The sequence below is a fragment of the Falco naumanni genome, chromosome W (genome assembly GCF_017639655.2).
Source record: "Falco naumanni isolate bFalNau1 chromosome W, bFalNau1.pat, whole genome shotgun sequence".
NCBI classification, from domain to species: domain Eukaryota; kingdom Metazoa; phylum Chordata; class Aves; order Falconiformes; family Falconidae; genus Falco; species Falco naumanni.
In genome coordinates, this window is record NC_054079.1 from 29,392,913 (window position 1) to 29,414,819 (window position 21,907).

The 21,907-nt window shown below is 43.4% G+C and overlaps 1 protein-coding gene and 1 long non-coding RNA gene across 3 annotated transcripts in view; one reads left to right on the forward strand and one right to left on the reverse strand.

The window, feature by feature from the left end:
* The window catches only part of LOC121080565 (transcription factor RFX3-like), a 191,419-nt gene that overhangs the window by 87,520 nt on the left and 81,992 nt on the right, over positions 1 to 21,907 (forward strand). For both annotated transcript variants that reach the window (XM_040578658.1, XM_040578659.1), the window contains exon 3: positions 5,015 to 5,112. In XM_040578658.1, coding sequence (XP_040434592.1) covers positions 5,015 to 5,112 — 98 coding nt within the window. The remainder of the gene's footprint in view (positions 1 to 5,014; positions 5,113 to 21,907) is intronic.
* Positions 160 to 1,264, reverse strand: LOC121080567. The gene is made up of 2 exons (XR_005825414.1): positions 480 to 1,264; positions 160 to 191 (listed from the first exon to the last, which is right to left on the reverse strand). It is a non-coding gene; the product is annotated as an uncharacterized LOC121080567 (long non-coding RNA).

Here is a 21,907-nt window from a genome sequence, read left to right on the forward strand (position 1 = left end):
CAGTGCCTCAGCAAGGCCACCGATGTGTTTTAAATCCTCATTAGATGCATTTACCACAACATCAACAGGATAAGTGCACAAGTCAGCTTTATAAACAGCTATTACAATTCCATCTATGGTCACTTGGCTATAGGTCTTGCCTGTATTACTATTTTCTTACTGTTTTTCCAGCCTGATTAGATACTTAAAGTCTTGTTTCACACTAGCAACAAAAAAGGGTTCTCACTCTTTGAAATATGACATGGCTCCTGGCTCTCTAATTACCACACAATTATAATGCAGGCCAGACAGAATTTGCTCAATTAAGGTGACTCCCTTCAGCACTCCTCAGCCCACTCAAAGGCATAACTCTATGTTTTTTCTATGTGCTAAAGTCAACTTTCACACCTTTATTCTGTAGATCACACCAAACATTGGTCTTCTTTTTCCTTAAAGAAGATTATGACCACCATGGGCTTTCCTCCAATGACCTTTTGTACTTGTGTGTTTTCATCTACAAAGTTACAAAGCTCTTCAAAGGCTTTTGCTACTGCTCAAGAACACATACGAATCCATAACAATTTGTCCCCAACAGCTCACCTCTCCCAGCATCTGTTATGTGATCTGGATCACAGGCTCTCCCTGCCTGTCTCAGCTACATTAGGCATCACTGTCACCACTCATTACCTACAGTCTCATATAAACTTCAAGTGTCAAAATCAGCTTGCCTCACACGGGGTACCAATTCTTGTGATTGAGTTACAGCAGTCAGGAAATAACACAACACAAGAAAAAGAGTAAGCAGCAAAAAGTTTTACCGTTGGTCAAACTCTACTATCTATGCTGTTTCTCCATCCTCCAGAGGCCAGACCACACTACTCCTTATCTCTGCTTCATCCAGGTTTTTGTCCTACATGCCTCAGAGCTATTTAACCACTTTGCTGTAGGATCACAGCTGCACATCCTCAAAGCAAGGCCACAGCTGCATATTATCAATGTCAATCAACCCACTGTCTTTGTTCCCCTACACTCCAATCCTTGAGCACATCTCCTAATCACCATGATCATTCAAAGATTATTGATTAGCTTCACAATGACATCAGACAGCTCCCTCAGCACTCATGGGTGCATCCTATCAGGGCTCATTAGGATAAGGTCTTTGTAATACTATACTAACTTTGTAAATGAAGCTTCTGTGATGCTTGTACTTAATTAAGCTTTCTAGGAGGCTTAGTGTAATTAATTCTTTTTTAGTTTTTAAAAGTTTTAAGCAAATCTTAATATATTTTATATCAGCATATATTTTCAATAAGATATTACTTTCAGTGTTACAATTTCTAGTACTGTTTCACTATTTCATCTGTATTTTGACTATTTTGTGAATATATTAGATGGTATTTTTTCAGTTGAGTCTTATTTTGAAAGTTGAAGTCATGTAAGGTTTCAGAAAGGAAAGTTAAGGGATCAGTCTGGCCAAGGAAGAGGAGTTTGCTGCAATATTTTGTATAGACAGAAAAGGTGATGTTCTGAAAGCTGATGCAGATGATCCTGCAGTGATTGAGACAGGATATGAAGGAGATACTGGTTTAGAGAGAAAAGGATAGATGATGAAAATGCTGAGAAAAGGTCAGGAATTTTAAAGGAATTGAATGTGTAGGATAAGGAAAAGGAAGAATAAAAATGTGAATCTAGTATACCACTAGGAAATGTGATGAAGAATGTGGGTCAGATAGGTGTTTTTCCACTGTAGGAAAAGAAAGGGTTATCAGGCATTATAACAATGTCTTTGATAAAGAATTTGCTCTGAAAAATGAATTGTATATATTATATATTTGCTTAAATTTGAAATTTGAATTTATGTACGCATGCTTTAGGAGTAGACTAAAATAAATTTTAAATAATTTATTTTTTAAATCCTTTCCTGTAGTTATGGGGGGAATAATTTCTCAATGTCTAAACTATTTTCTGATAAAATGAATCTTTTCGTTGCATACTGACAATATAACTGGCTTTCGTGAAAGTCTGATATGTTACTTCAAATGAAAAAAAAAAAAAAAAAAGTCCTTAATGAAAAACTAAGACTCCCTTCTGAGTTTAGTGGTAGTGGTTTCACAGGTGTTTTCAAGCAATGCAGCAATTGTCATTTTTAGCACCTTGAATGGTGAAGGGAGAAACCTATACATGTGCAAGTAAAATGTAGCAACAGTAAGGCCAAATGTGAGGAGCATAATTAAATGCCATTTAACATCCTGCAGAATTTTTCTTAGTCTTATGTTTCCTCAAATATTTTCTACTCATGTATCATTCCTGTTTTAACATGCACTCTTAAACATGAGGTAGCAAGCTTTACAAGGATTTAAAATTCATCTCACTGACCTTATGGTTTATGTCATGCAATACAGAAGAATTGAAAGAGTAAAATTAAAAACAAGTGTCTAATCAATTTTAGAAGGTGTATCCATTCGTCAAAAGTTACACAAAAATCCTCCTATTCAGCAGAGACTATGACCATAGCATTCAGAAATAACTGTATCATTAAACTGGACATACACACTTTTGCTAATCAAAATTAGAGCTTAATGCAGAATCAGATTTAACACATAAAAACAGTCACGAACTCATATCAGTCATTTACCTAAATATCAACATTACAGCATATGCTGCTTTTCAAAAGTATTATTTTTTTTTTAATCTGAGAACAGAAAGGTTTTGCATATCCAACTCTTTTTTTTTTTTTTTTTTTCCCCCTTTTTTTTTTTTAGGCACTGTACTTGATTATATATTTTTTTTATTTTAAATGGGATTTATAAATCCTTACTTATTTTACCCTGGTATTTTTCTCTTAACCTTATTAGTACTTTTAATGCAAACACTTTCTTATCTAAAATCAAAATGCCGTACATAGTTTTATCTTGCCTTAATGATAAGAGATGTGTTTTTTGAATTTGGGAAATTATAGTTCAGGAACACTGTTAAGGAATGACAGGCCAATGTAAATTTCTGTAACGGTTCACATGGAAAATCAGCAAACTGCTGATTTTTCTATTTAACCATCAAAAAGAGTACATCTCATTACTGCTGACTGACAGAAACATCTGGTTTTCTGTCACGCTTGAACAGTCTATTCAAAGTAATGTGGGTTTTTTTCAGAATTAAAGGTTTTCATATAATTTTTTCCTTAGGTGTGGTTTAACCCCAGATAGCAACTAAACACCACACAGCCACTCACACGACCACCCCCTGGTGGGATGGGGGAGAGAACTGCAAGGGCAAAAGCGAGAAAACACGTGGATCGAGATAAAACCGTTTATTAATTTAAAAAACAATGTTAATAATGATAATAATAATATGTAAGGAAAAGAGGAAAAAAAACCCAAAGAGAGAAAAATAATACCCAAGAAAGATAAGTGACGCAAATTAAAACAATTGCTTACCATCAATTGATTGATGCCTAGTCAGTCCCCGAGCATCAACCTCCCTGCCAACCTTCCCCCTAGTTTTGTTGCTGAAACTGGTTTCAGCTGGGATAGAGTTAATTTTCTTCTCAGTAGCTAGTGCAGTGCTGTGTTTTGGATTTGGTGTGAGAGTAATGTTGATAACATACTGATGATTTTTAGTTGTTGCTGGGTAATGTTTATAACTAAGTCAAGGACTTTTCAGTTTCTCAGGCCCTGCCAGTCAGAGGGCTGGAGGGGCACAGGAAATTGGTAGGGGACAATGCCAGGACAGGTGACCCAAACTAGCCAAAGGGATATTATATACCAAAGGACATCATGCTCAGTATATAAACTGGAGGGAGTGGGCCAGGGCTTGCTGATTGCTGTTCAGGGACTGACTGGGCATCAGTCAGCAGGTGGTGAGCAATTGTATTGTGCATCACTTGGTTTTTTCCTCCTTCCCTTTGGATTTTATTCCTCTCCCCTTCTCCCTCCTTTTCATGAGAATTGTTGTTATTATTATTGTTCTTTTGTTTTTTCCCCTCATATTTTATTTTAATCATTAAATTGTTTTTATCCCAATCCTTGAGTTTTACCTTTTTCCTGATTTTTCCTCCCCATCCCACTGGGGTATGGGAGGAGTGAGTGAGCTACTTACTTGTGGGCTGAGGTTAAACCATAACAATGTCATATGGTATGGAATATCCCTTTGGTCAGCTGGGGTCAGCTGTCTGGGTTGTGTTCCCTCCCAACTTCTTGTGCACCCCCAGCCTACTCACTGGCAGGGCAATGTGAGAAGCAGAAAAAGTGTTGATGCTGTGTAAGCACTGCTCAGCAATAACTAAAATACCCCTGTATTATCAAAACTGTTTTCAGCACAGATCCAAAATATAGCCCCATACAAGCTACTATGAAGAAATTTAACTCTATTCCAGCCAAAACCATTAGATTAATAATGAAGTTCAGAATCTCATTTCAAAGTATATGAATTAATAGTGGAAAAGGAGGAATAGGAATTTTATAGAATGTAGTGAGGATGATGAAGGTGTTCAAACTAGAATGTCCTTAAAGAGCTCACTTAGATGATACGTCACATGCATGAGAACCAGACTCTTCTGGGATTACACTGAATTTTTTTAGGACCTACTCTGACAGGTCAAAGGTTCACACCCTGTTAACAGCACATGTAAGTTGTAATTTAGAGGCTTATATTATATAGAGTTAAAGTGGAGTTAAAAAAAAAAACAACCACATAAAAGAAGCATATAGATGACCAAAAGAAGTTTTCTTCCTTACTAAGTATAGTTCCTAAGCTTGGTGTAAAGCATATAGTTCTTATTCTTGTGCTTTCCAGATTGTTCTGTCTTTGGCATTGAAAGTACCCATACGCTCAAGGGCATGCATCTCCAATGTTAGTACTCCACATAGCATATTACAGACATGCAGCACAAAATTACATTTTGTGTTATTTAGTAATTGTGAGAACAGGGATGTCCCGTGACTGAGAGTATTGTTTAGAAACCATTAGATGCACTAAAGCACTAGTCATTCTTTTTATAAGGTAAACTATCCTATATTTCTGGTGTTCTTGTTTACAGGTACAGCAAGTACAGACTGTGCAACAGGTACAGCATGTCTACCCAGCCCAAGTTCAGTATGTGGAGGGAAGTGACACAGCCTACACAAATGGAACAATGTAAGTTGGTTATTGATCAAAATTAGAATGATTACTAAAATAAGAAGTTAAATGCACATTCTTTTAAAGACATCATATGGACTACTGTATTTTAAGTAGCAAAGAAAAATGTTTAAACAAAAACTTTATTTTTTGTCTTATTAAATCATTATTTGGGCAAAACCAAGTTGAATTCACACCACTTGAATTAATCTAAAATGAATTCAGGTAATTGTTACAGTTGAACATAGTGTGAAGCATTTTGTTGTTTGGGGAAAAAACTTAAGTTTATGGACAAGTTTTAAGTTATGCTGATAGGAAGGATTATCTAAATTTGTTATAATATGATCATCTGTGTAATAAAGGAGTCTTTGTGTGGGCCTCCTGTTCTTCTGGTTGAAATTCTACTGGCAATTGCTGAGGCAGCTGCAGTCATTACTTACAGAAAATAATTATGTAACTTCTTTACTGTTTAGTGTAATGAGATACATATTTAATTTCTTTCCAAAGGAAGGAAGGGAGAGGAATGAGAATATGTCTTTTTGCTTGTCTCTTAGAATATTCTGTTTCACGTGCTTTGTTTACCTTGGTTTGTATCGTTCTCTGTGGAATACTGTTCATGGCACTGGAAAGCCAACCTTCAAGGCTTTTTGCAAAATTTGCTGATTTTCTTTGCTCTTATCTAATCAATCTTCTGTCTTAAATGGGTCTGTTAAGATGTGCTTATTATTCAGAATGACCAATGTGCCAATGTGCCCTTGTTCAAGATACTGTAAAAACTGAAAGTCACTCATAACATTGTTAAACTGTAATCAGAGACTGAAAATTTCTATGTAGGATGCCTTATCAGGCTAACTTGTTTTTGAAAAATGTTGGCCAAAGACACTGAACTGTTGAGACAGAAGAAAATATATTTCTTCATTCACCCTTGTGTAAGCTTTTCTTTTAAACGCTCTAGTACTTCTACTCTTTCAATTATGGACATGAAACCAAGCAGTGATGTTGGGAGCGTGTGGTTTATTGCCGTTCATGAAATTTTGCCTGAGTTTATAGCTCAAATATATTAAGCAGAGGATTATGTTTGGTTTACCCTATTTATATGTTAAATGCTCCAAAGACCAATGGATGTGCTCCAAGTGGTCCTAAATGGGGCATCTCTTTGCAGCTGTTGCTTCTGCTATTAATTATGTCAACTCTGGGTTCTAGTGCCTAATCTATGAACAAAAAGTCTATTCTATTCCATATACAGGGCTAGGATATACGGTTGAAGGAAGCTATCCTATTAAAGCATTGAAAGGAGCAAGTACTAAACCTGCGGTGGGAATGGAAAATGTTCTATGACTATTAACATGGATATTCTTTCATTCTCCTTTTATAGCCATGTGCTAGCCTGATTCCAACACAACCCTCAAGCCCTCCCAGAATTCATTTACACGTGAAAACAGCAACTAGGGCCAGTCAGTGAGGAGGAAAGGAAAACATGAGTTGGCTGGTTAACTATGATCCAGTAAGCAGGAAAGGGTTCTGGTCTTAGATAAAGAGCTCATGAAAGTGACTGGAAAGGCAAGAGCCAAGTACCAGTGGGTGGAAAGAAGAAAGTATGGTGGCAGACATACAAATCTAACAAAGAGCCAAAATGCGTGGTTGTCTGGGAAAAAGAACTTTAAAAACCAAACCAAAATAAAAACACTGACCAGAAAAGTTGCCTCCATACAGGAGATGATGCCTATATGATTTTCCTGATATAACTGCTAATGATTTCATTTGTAGATAGTACCTTAAAAGGAGATGGAAGGAGGAGCTGGCTGACACAACATAACTTGTAGTGCTATTTCATCCATCTGTAAACTGTATTTTAGTATAGTTGATAATTTATCATAGAAAAATTTAGGTTGTAAGGTACCTCCAGAGGTGATCTAGTCTAACCCTCTGCTCAAAGCAGGTCTAATTAGATCAGGTTGCTCAGGGACTTGTCCCATCAAGTCGTGTACACCTCCAAGGATAGAGGTTCCACACCCTTTCTGTTCCTGTATTTGACCACCCTCACGGAAAAAAAAGTGTTTTCCTAATACCTAACCAGAACTTCCCATATTACAACTTGCATTAATTTCTTCCTGTCCTATTGTTGTGCACCTCTGAGAAGCGTCTGGCTCTGTCTTCTCTGTATCCTCCCATCAGGTAGTTGTAGAGAGCAAAAAGGTATCCCCTGAACCTTGTCTTCTCCAAGCTGAACAGGCCTAGTTCTCTCAGCCTCTCCTCATATGTTATGTTCTCCAGCCCCCTGAACATCTTGGTGGTCCTCTGCTGGACTTGTTCCAGTCTGTCCACATCTCTCTTGTACCAGGGAGCCCAAAACTGGACATAGGACTCCAGATACAGTCTCACCTGTGCTAAACAGAGGGTAAGGATCACTTCCCTCAGCCTGCTGGCTACACTCTTGGTAACACAGCCCAGGATGCATTTGTCCACTTTTCTGCAAGGACCAGTGGATGGAAAGAAGAAAGCACAGTGACAGACACACAAATCTAACAGTCAAAATGCTGCTGGCTTATATTCAACTTGCTTTCCACCAGGATCCTCAGGTTCTTCTCTGCCAAGTTGCTCTGTAGAGAGTCAGCCCCCCCCAGTCTATATTGTTGCATGGGATTATTCCTTCCCAGATGCAAGATATGGCATTTGTCCATGTTAAACTTCATGAGGATCCCATCAGTCCATTTCTCTGGCCTTTCCAGGTCCCTCTGACCTCCAGCATATAGAGCACACACACACCCCCCCACCCTCCCATTTGGTGTCATCTGCAAACTTGCTGAGAATGCATTCTGTCCCATCATCCAAGTCACTAATGAAGACCTTAAACAGCATTGGTCCCAGTGCTGATCCCTGAGAGACCCCGCTAGTTACTGGCCCACAGTTGGACTTTGCACCACAGATGACAACTCCTTGAGCCCAGCAGTCTAGGCAATTTTTCCACCCACCTTATTGTTCACTTATTCAGCCCCTATCTCAACAGTTTGGTGATACAGAGATTATGGGAGACTGTGTGAAAGGCCTTTCTTCAGTCAAGGTATACAACATCCACTGCCTCTCCTTGTCCACAGTGCCAGTCACCTTGTCATAGAAAGCAATGAGTTTAGTCAGGCATGATTTGCCCTTAGTAAATCCCTGTTGGCTGCTCCCAATCACCTTCTTGTCTTTCATGTATTTACAAATAGCTTTCAGGAGGATTTGTTCCATAACCTTTCTGGGGACTGAGGTGAGGCTGACTGGCCTGTAGGTCCCGGTATCCTCCTAGTTGTCCTTGAAGAAGTGTGTGATATGACTTTTTCCCAGTCATCATGAACTTCCCCCAGTTGCTGCGACCTTTTGAGGACAATAGAGAGTTGCCTTGCAATGACATCAGTCAGCTCCTTCAGCACCCTTGGATGCATCCCACCTGGTCCCACGGGCTTGTGTGCATCTAGAAGGCTTAAGTGCTCCTTAACTGCATCTTCCTAGCTACAGGAGACTGATTTCTAGCAAGCTCTAGCAGTTTTAACAGGTTCTGTCAGGTGTTCTTGATTAAAGAGGGCATTGAGCTTTTGTTCCAGCTGACTCCTGATTAGGTACAGTCAAGCACCCTTTCAGCAAATACTAGGAGTGGCCTATATAAGCACCAGCCTAGAGCATAATGGACAGAGTCAGCAGTTTGTTACAGGAAATGGTCTCCAGCAGCTGTTAGGGCAACTGTCCCTGGAGCGTCAGAGGCCTTGGCCTAGGTGAAGCTCCAGAAAGAGGATACAGTTCTGTAGGTCTCGGGCTGTAGGATGTGCTTGGGGTTTTGCTGATGCTGGGGCAGTAGAAGATAGTCTTATAGGCTGCAGGTGGTGTGTGCTTGTTAAGGATCTGTGTTGCCATGTAAAGGAGTTATGGGAGGAGGTCAGCAGACTGTATAGCATCAGAGATGATAAGAAAGAGATTGACCAGTTCTCCTCTGAAATCCCATAGCTTCAAGAGCCCGAACCCCCAACTGTACTGAAGGGGCAGGAGAGTTTGTGCTTATTGGGTTGGGAAGTGGAGACTCCCGTGATGGTGGAGGGTGGAAGCTTGTGACCTCTGGCATCGGGAGGAAGGCTCCCCCTCCACCTGAAGATTTGCAACTACAAAATAGAATTAGTGCCCTCATAGCAGATGAGGAGCTGGGAGGTCTGTCAAACAAAACATCGATGCTGGGGGAACCTGAGTCATGAAGTAGTGAGTAACTTACTACTGAGGGGCATGGAGACTCCCATGTGCTGAACTGACCAATTGTTTAGGGAGGTGGGCTTGGATGTGGGACATGGTTGAAATCCTGCTAAGGCTTCTCCGGCCCTCAGGTTATTCATCTCTGCTGCTCTTCCATGTAGGTGCCAATGATACTGCCAAGGGGAAACCTACCTGGAAAGTGTCAAGTGTGGCTATGTGACTGGGGGAAATGGACAAGGACAGGGGGGGGCTCGTTAATGTTCTTCTTGATCTTACGGGTGAGGGGAAAGAGCTTGAGGATGAGTGGATGGATCCTGCAGGTCAACAATTGGGGGTGTGACTGGTGCTGGCAGCAAGGTTTTCAGTTTTTACAGAATCACAGAATGGTTGAGGTTGGAAGGGACTTCTGGAGGTCATCTTGTCCAACCCCCTGCTCAAGCAGAGCCACCTAGAGCCAGTTTCCCAGGAATATGTCCAGATGGCTTTTGAATATCTCTATGGAGGGAGACTCCACAATCTCTCTGGGCAACCTGCTCCAGTGCTCAGTTACCCTCATAGTAAAAGAGCCTTATGGCCAGATGGAACCTCCTGTATTTCTTTTTGTGCCCGTTGCCTCTTGTCCTGTCACTAGGTACCAATGAAAAGAGCCTGACTCCATCCTCTATGCACCTTCCCTTCAGGTATTTATATACATTGAGAAGATTCCCACCCCACCCCACCCCAAGCTTTCTCTTCCTTAGGCTAAAGAGTCCTAGCTCTCTCAGCCTTTCTTCATAGGAGACATGCTCCATTCCCTTAATCATCTTCATGTCCCATCATTGGACTCTTTCCAGTATGTCGATGTCTCTCTTGTACCGGGGAGCCCAGAAGTGGACACAGGACTCCAGGTACACAGTACTCAACTGGTGCTGAATAAAGGGGAAGGATCACCTACCTGGACCTACTGGTAATACTTTGCCTAATGCATCCCAGGATACCGTTAGCCCTCTTTGTGGCAAGGGCACATTTCTGTCTCATGTTCAACCTGGTGTCCACCAGGACCCCCAGGTCCTTTTCTGCAAAGCTGCTTTCCAGATGGGTGGCCCCCCTGGCATGTACCAGTGCATGGGGTTGTTCCTCCCCAAGGGCAGGACTTGGCACTTCCCCTCGTTGAACTGCGTGAGGTTCCTCTCAGCCCATTTCTCCATCTTGTCAAGGTCCCTCTGGATGGCAGCACAGCCCTGCGATGTATCAGCCTCTATTCCCAGTTCTGTGTCATCAGCCAACTTGCTGAGGGTACGCTCTGCCCCATCATCCAGATCACTAATGAAGACATTGAACAGTACTGGACCCGGTATTGATCACTGGGGTACACTGCTATTTACTGTCCTCCAACTAGACTTTCTGCCACTATGACCATGGGATCCTCTTTGAGGATGGAGGACTGCTAGGGAGAGACCGAATCCACATGACCAAGTGGGGCACAAACAGCTTTGCCAACCTGGCAAGGAGAGCTTTACACTAGGAATGATGTGGAAGGGATGACCAACAGTCAAGTGAGGAAGTCATAGATAGTCACTGGATAGGCAAGCAAAGGATGTGGGGTAAGCAAGAGGGACCTCATAATCAACAAAACAGGGTTGAAAGTGGACCACTTCAAGCATATGCACATAACTAAGGAAGTGTCAGGAGATCAGCATTATGGGAAAGCTTTCATGCCCTTTTGGGGAAATTGGTACGACTGGATGCCTCTCCAAAGTGCCTGCACACTTATGCATGCAACGTGGGGGAAAATAGGAGGAATTAGATGTCTCTGATCACTTGCAGGGCTATGACCTCAGGGATCACAGAGATATTGTGGAATGGCTCATACAAGTTGATGCTGCAATGGATGGATGCAGAATCTTTAGGGAAAACAAGCCAAGAAAGTGCTCTATATGAAAGAGGATCTGGAATGCATGGAGATTTGTCTAGGGATGGATGATAAGCCAGTTGAGAGCTTAAGGGTCTGGATTTGATGACATAGCAGCGTGGGTGATGATGTGGGTATCTGATACAGACTGCCTGATCGGGAGGAAGTAGATGAAGTCTTGTGGTGGGTTGACCGTGGCTGGCTGCCAGGTGCCCGCCAAGCTGCTCTATCACTTCTCAACAGAATGGGGGAGAAAAATGTGATGAAAAGCTCATGGGTCGAGATAAGGATAGGGACATCATTCAGCATTTATTGTCACAGGCAAAACAGACTTGGCTTGGGGGAGATTAGTTTATTGCCAATTAAACAGAGTAGGATAATGAGGAATAGGAACAAATCTAAAAACACCATCTCCCCACCCCTCCCTTTTTCCCAGGCGCAACTTTGCTCCCAACTCTTCTACCTCCTCCCTCTGAGAGGTGCATGGGGATGGGGAAATGGGGGTTGCGGTCAGTTCATAATGTTTTGTCTCTGCCTTCTCCTTCTTCCTCATGCTCTTTCCCCTGCTCCAGTGTGGGGTCCCTCCCACGGGAGACAGTCCTTCATGACCTTCATGCTTCACCATGGTCTTCACCACGGGCTGCAGGGGAATCTCTGCTCTGGCACCTGGAGCACCTCCTCCCCCTCTTTCTTCACTGACCTTGGTGTCTGCAGAGTTGTTTCTCTCACGTATTCTCACTCCTTTCTCCCAGCTGCTGTTGTGCAGCAGACTTTACCCTTTCTTAAATATGTTATCACAGAGGTGCTACCACTGTCTCTGATTGGCTCAGACTTTGGCCAGCAGCGGGTCCATCTTGGAGCCAGCTGAAACTGTCTCCTTCTGACATGGGTACAGTTTCTGGTGTCCTCTCATAGAAGCTGTCCCTGCACCCCCCACCTCTACCAATACCTTGCCATGTAAAACCAATACAGGTTGTCTTCAGGCAACTGGAATAAGCCTCATGTTCGCAGGCTCTGGTTCTCATGAGAGACTTGAACAACCCCAATATCTGCTAGAGGGACAACAAAGCGGGGCACAAGCAACCCAGGAGAACAGTTAAGCAATGCAACTGGTTGTCCAGAGAAGTTTGTGTAGTTTCCATCCTTAGATCTTTTCAAGACCTGAGTGGGTAAATCCCTGAGCAAACTGGTCTGAATTCAGCATTGACCATGCTTTGAGCAGGAGGTTGGACTAGAGACCTCCTGAGGTTCCTTCCAAGCTGAATTAGTCTTTGATTCTATATTATGTAACAATTATTTAGTTTCTGATTTAACAAACAGAACTGGCCACTTCACCTAAGACCCTTTAAAAAAACCTTATGATCAGCAGTGAAAATTCTTTTTGGCATTCCTACAGGTACATCAGTAATTGCAGCAATTGTTTCCTGTCTCCTGAAAACTTCCATCATTAATTTTCCACCTTCAATTTTTGCCTGAGTGCTTTTGCTTTTAAAGAGCGAAGACCTGCAGGAGATGGCAATTATTGCAATACTGTGGTTTCCTCAAGTAAGCTCAAAGTACCCCAAACCATTGCCAACATGCTGTTTATTTTAGTTCCGAAGAACAAAATGCAATGTGCAGTGTTCAAAGACAGTATCAATAAGCAATATATAAGAATGTGTTTAACTAACAGAAGGTAGGATTGCTCTTACTGCTGTGAAATCTTGGTGGTGAAGAACGAATGCTGCTACGGTAATGAAGAAGAAAAAACTAGAAAAGGGAGATCATATTATCTTTAAATGAGTCGTGTGTCGTCGTCCCGTCTGTCCCGTCCCGTCCCCCCCATCTAAGAAGAAACAGTGCAAGTAAAGACTGGATTTTGTTTATGAGGCAAAACACCATGTTTTGTAGAGTAAGAATGAATGGTTAATGGAAGTCACCTAATGTGAGAAATGCTCTTTTTCAACTTGAGTAATTGATTAATTCTGTAATTAGGAGCTTCCGCTAGCAAAGTTAGCCAATTTACTTATAAAGAAAGAAATATTTTATTTTTCACAGCATCCTTTTCTTCAAATTTGTAGTGATAACTAGTTTATGTAACTGCCCCCAAATGTGGATGCTCATCTGAAATTTAATTTGGATTTATAAAACTTCTTAACTTCTGTATGAGCTCCATGGAACAGGCTTTTTTGTCTTTTTTTTTTTTTTCCTTCCTTTTTCTTTCTTGAGGTTTCCAGGCAAAGAACAAACACTCTTTTGCACTGTCAATCATCTAACCCACTTATGCTTCTACATAAACATTTTTTGTATGCACTTACTAATTAACTAAGCATTCATTCATGTTAATTTATTACCTTCAGGATAAGAGTCAAAGTATAAGGAATACTGTAAATAATGTGTCAATGATATTTAGTTCTTTAAGGAATTATTATTTTTTTCTGGACAAATGCTATGTAAAACACCTAACATAAGATCTTTTTCACCCCACTGTATTACAGGATGATCTGTTTTAAAAAATATGTGTGGAAAGCAGCAGCTCAGTGTCATCCTGATTTAAAAAAGAAAAAAAAAAAGTCTTTAGCTATGAAGAAAGAGGAATTCTAAGTTCTAAATAAATAGTATTCCCTCTTTCTAGCTAAACACTGTATTATTAGAGAAAAGACAGTGGCTCTGGTCTTTTGCTAGAATCATTAGATAATAATCAATGTTACTCCTGACTCAGGTAAAGAGTGTTTGACTTCTTTTTAAACAAAGAATTTGGGCTTTTTCCTACACAGTAGGTTTTCATCCATTTTGTGGCCACTAAAAGCTTTTCACAAAAATTTCAACTGACCAAATTTTACATAGAGCTTGTTTTTCAAAAAGGTTTTTCCTCACTGTTAATTTCTTTTATGGTAATATTTATTAGGAAGTTATGTGACAGAGTAGGTTTTGAGGATTACTCCTCATCCCCCCAATATTGAAAATCAGGAAAAGAAAAAAAAAAAGATGAAAGTCATAAAAATAGAATTATCAGTTTACATCCTTACTAAATTAAATACATTTTTCCCATTTGTTTGGCTACCTGCTGTTGGTAACTTTGTGATTATCCAGAGAAAAAGAAAACTGCCTATGGTGGGGTATTTCTACAAAGCAGTACTGGCAGATATTTTCCTGAGTTGGTTCTTACAGCATAGCTAACAGAGGCAGCTAACATGCAGCACTTTGCTCAGAAGGGGACCAGAAACTTTGCAGAGAACAGCATCCATGTCCTGAGCAACGGTGTTAATGTGTCACAGGGCACCAACTCCAGCCATCAGAGCAACTATCCCTATAATGTCAGAGGCCTCAATCCAGACCGAACTCCCGAGGGAAGATGCAGCTCTCAGAGTACAATGAGTGCCTGGGGTCTCTCACTAAGGCTGGGGCAGAGGGAGACGGTTTCCTTGCCTGCAGGAGGTGTGCAGTGGTACAGTTGGCAGCTGCCAAGGAGGTGCTGGAAGAGGTCAGCAGACTACGTGATATCAGAGACAGTGAGAAAGAGATCAACCGGATCTTTTTCAAGACCCTGTAGCCTGAACCCTCAGCTGCATTGAAGGAGGATCAGGTGGCCTGTGCTTATTGGGTTAGGAAATGGTGAAGGCTGGAAGCTTGTGGCTTCTGGCAACAGGAAGAAGGCTCCTGCTCCACCTGCATATCTCCAACTAAAGAACAGGTTCAGTACCCTCACAGCAGATGAGGGTCTGGGAACTCTGTCCAATGAAGCATTCGAGCTAACTAAGTCTGAGCCATGCAGCAGCACCAGAAGGAAGTGGCAAGTGACAATAGTGGGAGATACCATGCTGTAGGGGACGGGGGCCCACATCTGCTGACCTGACCTGATGTGTTGGGAGGTTTACTGCTTGCTGGGGGTTGGAGACGGGATGCTGTGGAGATACTGCCAAGGTTTGTTCATCCCTCAGACTATTGCTACTTGCGAATCTTCACATGGGCACCAACGATACTGCCGGAGGAGACCTGGAGCATATCAAGTGTGACTACGTGCATCTGGAGTCAATGGTCAAGGGCATGGGGGTCCAGGTAGTGTTCTCCTTGATCTTTCCAGTGAGAAGCAAGGGCTTGAGGAGGAACGGAAGGATCCTTTGGGTCAACAGTTGGTTGCCCAGCTGGGGATGACAATTGGTATTTGTATTTTACGACCATGGGGACCCTTCTTTAAGGACTGAAGACTGCTAGAGAGAGATGGGATCCACCTGACCAAGTGGGGCAAAACCATCTTTACCAACAGGCTGGCCAGCTTGGTGAAGAGAACTTTAGACTAGAAATGACAGAGGAGGGAGATGACGACCCACAATCAAGCGAGGGAGTGGTGGAATGGGTTGGCAAGCAAAGGGTGCAGGGTGTTATGGAAAAGAGAGAGCTTGTAATCAGCAAAACAGGGCTGAAGGAGAGACACTCTGCTGGACACAATTCTTACAAACAAGGAAGCTTTTCTTACAATTCTTACAAAGTGGTCGGTGACGTGAAGGTTGGGGGGGCAGCCTGGGCTGCATTGACCATGAGATGGTGGAGTTGAGAATACTGAGAGGAGGGAACAAGGCACATGGCAGGATCACAACTCAAAACTTCAGGAGAGCAGACTTTGGCCTGTGCAGGGACCTGCTTGGAAGAATCCCATGGGAGACAGTCCTGGAGAGCAGAGGGGGTCTAGGAGACCTGTTTGATATTCAAGGATCACCTCCTGAAGCTCAAGAATGGTCCATCACAATGAGCAGGAAATCAAGCAAAGGTGGCAGGTCTTCATGGACAAACAAAGAGCTCCCAACTAAACTGAAACACGAAAAGGAAGCATACAGGAGCTGGAAAAAGGGGCAAGTGACCCAGGAGGAATGCAGGGACACTGTCCAAGTGTGCAGAGATGGGGCTAGGAAAGCCAAAGACCACCTGGAGTTGAAATTGGTGAGGGATGTGAAGGTCAACATTAAGGGTTTCTACAGGTACATCAGCAGCAAAATGAAGACCAGAGAAAATGTGGGCCTGCTGCTGAATCAGGTGGGGGACCTGATGGAATACTGAGGTACTGAATGCCACCTTCACCTCAGTCTTTACTGGTAAGGATTGCCTTCAGGAATCCCAGGCCTCTGAGACCAGAGGGAAAGTCTGCAGCAAGGAAGAATTCTCTTCAATAGAGGAGGACCCAGTTAGGGAAACATTTAAACAAACCGAAGATGCACAAGTTCATGGGACCTGATGGGATGCACCCATCCCATCAGTGCTAAGGGAGCTGGCTGATGTCATTGCGAGGCCACTCTCAATTATCTTTGAACGGTCATGGTGATCAGGGGAGATTCCTGAGGACTCAAAGAAAGCAAACGACACTCTAGTCTTCAAGAAGGGCAAGGAGGAGGATCTGGGGAACTACAGGATGGTCAGCTTCACCTCTATTCCTGGGAAGATGATGGAGAAAATAGTCCTGGAAGCCATTTCCAAAGAAGGTGCTTGGTAGGAGTCAGCCTGTATTTAGGAGCGGGAGATCATGCCTGACCAATATGATAAGTCTTCTACAATGAGTCAACTAGCTTGGCGGACAAGGGGAGAGCAGCGGATGCTGTTCATCTTGACTTTAGCAAGGCTTTCGACACCGTCTCCCATAACATCCTCATAGACAAGCTGATAAAGTACAGGTTAGATAAGTGGACAGTGAGGTGGACTGAAAACTGGCTGAACTGCCAGGCCCAGACAGTTGTGATCAGAAGCATAAAGTCTAGATGGAGGCCAGCCTCTAGTGGTGTCCCCTGGGGTTGATCCTTGGGCCAATACTGTTTAACAATTTCATTAATGACCTGGACAATGTGACAGAGTGCACCCTCAGCAAGTTTGCCAATGATACAGAACTGGGAGGAGCGGTTGATAGAGCAGATGGCTGTTGTGCCGTTCAGAGGGACCTCAACAGGCTGGAGAAATGGGCAGACAGGAAACTCATGCAGTCCAACAAAGGGAAATGCCAAGTCCTGCCCCTAAGGAGCAATAACACAACGCACCGGTACAGGCTAGGGGCTGACTGGCTGGAAAGCGGCTTTGCAGAGAAGGACATGGGGGTCCTGGTGGACAACAAACTGAACGTGAGCCAGTAACGTGGCCTTGCAGCAAAGGAGGCCAACGGTATCCTGAGCTGCATTAGGAACAGTGTTGACAGGAGGTCAAGGGAGGTGATTGTTCCCCTCTAGTCTCAGCTCGGAGGCCACACCTGGAGTATTGTGTCCAGTTCTGAGATCCTCAGTACAAGAGATGTGGACATACTGGAGTGAGTCCAGCAAAGGGCCACTATGATGATCTAGAGCATTTGACATAGGAGGAGATGCTGAGAGAGCTGGGATTGTTTAGCCTGGAAAAGAGAAAGTTCAGGAGGGATCTTATCAATATGTCTAAATACCTGATGGGAGGATGTATTGAAGATGGAGCCAAACTCTTCTCAGTGGTGCCCAGTGACAGGACAAGAGGGAATGGGCACAAACTGAAACATAGGAAATTCTGTTTAAACTCTAAGAAAAAAACTTTTTTACTCTAAGGGTGGTCAAACACTGGACCAGGTTGCCCAGAGAGGTTGTGGAGTCCCCATCCTTGAAGATATTCAAAACCTGACTGGACGGTGTTCTGAGCAACTTGCTCTGGTTGATCTCGCTTTGAGCGAGGGTTGGGAGGGGGTTTGGACTAGACAGTCTCCAGAGATCTCTTCCAACCTCAACTACTCTACTATTTTATGGTTCTGTGATTACACTTGAAGTCACCACGACAGGTGTCATTTACAGTATCAAAAGTAGCTTTGCTAGCTACAAGGATAGCTGAGGTTCTATGTCTTAAAATATTAATCCAGCTTTATAAAGTGATTATTATTTGGTCCACGGAAAGGATATAAAACTTAGTATTTACAAGAATTATACTGAATTGTAAATAGGAAATTTCTTTTTAATATTTAACATGACATACAAAACATACAGTAAATGTTTTAGGAAGGAATTTAAATTACAGGCACCACTTCCAGGAAGATCAACCTGAACTTTGCAACTGATAAGTTGTTAAACCAGGGGCGATCCCAGACACCAAACTGGGAGGGATGTGGGAATTAATAGAACTATGCAAACCAATGAAGGGACTTGCAGGGGGAAGGGGAAGCAGGGAGAAGCCAAGAGGGAGCATAGACAGAAAGGGGATAAAACAGGCCTGTCACAGGTAAAATGGGGCCAGTCAGTCCGGTTGTCTGGCTGAGCCCTATGCCTGATCACTGCAGTCTGTCCTATTTTCTTACATTTTCTTTTTAAATCATTTCTTAATTATCTCTCTGCTTAATCTCACACTCTGTCCCCTGTGTATGTGTGCTGCAAGGAACAGGTGCCAGCTGCTGGTGAGACCTGTGTGTGTGTGAGTGAAATTCAGTGCCCAGCTGCTGGAGTCAGACTGGGGGGGTGTAGGCACCCTGGGGCCTCTGGTGTCAGCTACGGGAGTGAGTGCAGGTCCTAGCATCAGTAGTTGGAGGGGCCATAGCTCTCTAGATCATCATCATATGGTTTGGGTTGGAAGTGACCTTTAAAGGTCCAACCCCCTCTGCCATGGGCAGGGACACCTTTCACTAGATCAGGTTGCTCCTAATGCACCCCAGGATGCAGTTTGCTCTCTTGGCTGCCAGGGCACACTCCTGACTCATATTGAGCCTGTTGTCAACCAGCACCCCCAGATCCCTTTCCGCAGGGCTGCTCTCCAGCCACTCCTCTCCCAATTTATACTCGTGCCCGGCTTTACTCCATCTTAGGTGCAGAATCTGGCATTTGGACTTGTTAAATTTCAGCCCATTAATCATAGCCCAATGCTCCAATCTATCTAAATCCCTCTGCAAGGCCTCTTGTCCTGCAAGAGAGTCAACAGCACCTCCCAGTTTGGTATCATCAGCAAACTTGCTAATGGTGCATTCAATTCCTGCTTCCAGATCATTGATAAAAATATTGAACACAATTGGCCCTAGAATTGAACCCTGAGGAACACCACTGGTGACCGGTTGCCAGCCAGATGTAGCCCCATTCACTACAATTCTCTGAGCCTTGCTGTTCAGGCGGTTCTTCACCCAGCGCACCATGTACCTGCTCATCTCACAGTTGGACAGCTTGTCCAGAAGGATGCTATGAGGGACAGTATCCAGAAAGACTACATCCACTGCCTTCCCTTCATCCACTAGGTGGGTGACCTTACCATAGAAGGATATCAAATTAGTTAGACAAGACTTTCCCTTTGTAAACCCACATTGACTGTGCCCGATGATTGCATTATTCCTTAAATGCCTTTCAATAGTACCCAGTATGATCTTCATAATTTTCCCAGGAACTGAGGCTAGACTAACGGGTCTGTAGTTCCCTGGGTCTTCCCTCATGCCCTTCTTGTAAATTGGAATAACGTTGGCTAGCTTCCAGTCAGCGGGGACCTCCCCAGACTCCCAAGACCTTTGGTAGATGATTGAGAAGGGTACTGCCGTAACATCCGCTAGCTCCTTCAGAACTCTGGGGTGAATCCCATCAGGCCCCATGGACTTGTGTACATTCAGATGATACAGCTGGTCCCTTACAGTTTCAGTGTCCACAAATGGAAAGTCACTGTTCCCATGCTCATGGTCCTCCGACTCCGGGGACTGGGCAGCCCGAAGTCTCTCAGTATTATTAAAGACTGAGGCAAAAAAAGCATTGAATGCCTCTGCTTTTTCTGCATCGCTATTAGTCAGGTGACCATCTTCAACAGGTATCGGTCCAATGTTTACTTTAGACCTCCTCTTGCCGTTAATGTACTTTAAAAAGCCCTTGTTTGTCACAACACTGCCCAGTTTCAACTCTAATTGAGCTTTGGCCTTTTGTGTCTTCTCCCTGCATATATGAACCACAGCTCTGTACTCTTCCTGTGAAGCCCGACCTCGCTTCCAGAGATCATGCAATTTCTTTTTCCTCTTGAGCTCCACGAGGAGTTCCCTGTTCAGCCAAGCTGGTCTTCTGCCCTGCTTGCTTGACTTTTGACACACTGGAATTGCCTTCTCCTGTGCTTCTAAAAGGTGGTTCTTAAAGACTGACCAGCACTCATGGACTCCTAAGCCCTCAAAAGCAGATTCCTAGGGGACACTGCTAAGTAGCTCCCTGAATCACTTAAAGTTTGCTCTCTTGAAGCCCAGCGTAGCAACTCTGCTGACCTTTTTTTCTCACTACACTGAAAATTTTACACTCAACCCTTTTGTGATCACTGTGGCCAAGACAGCCACCTACCATCACATCTCCCACAAGTCCTTCTCTGTTCACAAACAACAACTCCAGGAGGGCATCTTTCCTAGTTGGCTCACAGAGTACTTGTGCCGAGACATTATCTCCCACAAACTTCAAGAATTTCACAGACTGCTCATCTCTAGCAGTATGATATTCCCGGTTGATGTCTGGGAAGTTGAAATCTCCCATAAGAACAAGGGCTACCAATCCAGAGATTTCTCCCGATTGCCTACAGAAGAACTCATCAGTGCTGTCATCCTGGCTGGGCGATCGGTAGTAGATACCCACTGCAACATCTCCTTTGTTTTCCACCCCCCCCCCCCCACCCACCCCCAATCCTCATCCAGAGGCTCTCTACCACATCACCGCTAACTGTACGGGCTGTGCAATCAAACCTCTCCCTTACATATAGCGCAACACCTCCACCTTGCCTGCCCTGCCTGTCCTTCCTGAACAGCACGTAGTCCTCCATCCCAGCACGCCGATCGTGGGACTCATTCCATCAAGTCTCACTAATAAGAATGATATCATAGTTCTGGGAACTAACCAGCACTACCAGTTCATCCTGTTTCTTTCTCATTGTCCAGGTTTCAGCTGGGATAGGGTTAATTTTCTTCTTAGTAGACGGTGCAGTGATGTGTTTTGGATTTGGTGTGAGAACAGTGCTGATACGAAGCTGATGTTTTTGGTTGTTGCTAGGTAATGTTTATCCTAAGTCAAGGACTTTTCAGGTCCTTGGGCCCTGCCAGCGAGAGGGCTGGAGGGGGACGGGAAATTGGGTGGGGACACAGCCGGGACAGCTGACCTGAACTAGCCAAAGAGGTATTTCATACCATATGACGTCAAGCTGAGTATATAAACTGGGGGAAGAAGGAGGAAGAGGGGGGACATCTGGCATTATGGCGTTTGTCTTCCCGAGTAACCGTTACGCGTGATGGAGCCCTGCTTTCCTGGGGATGGCTGAACACCTGCCTGCCGATGGGAAATAGTGAATGAATTCCTTGTTTTGCTTTGCTTGCATGCGTGGCTTTTATTTTACGTATTAAATTGTTCTAATCTCAACCCTTGAGTTTTACATCCCTTTCAGATTCTCCTCCCCATCCCTCTGGGTGAGGGGGAGTGAGCAAGTGGTGGCGTGGTGCTTGATTGCCGGCCGGGGTTAAACCATGAAACTCATACTATGTGCATTGGTGTACAAGCATTTCAGATATGCTCCTGAACCCTAAATATAAATATGAATCTCTCCTCTTTCAGTTTAAAAATGTTGCTCCTTGTCCTGTCACTACAGGCCCTAGTAAAAAGTCTCTCTCTTCCCCCTTTATATATAGTAAGGCTGCAATAAGGTCTCACTGGAGCCTTCTCTTCTCCAGGCTGAATAACCCCAGCTCTCACAGCCTTTCCTCATAGGAGAGGTGTTCCAGCCCTCTGATCATTATCGTGGACCTCCTCTGGACCC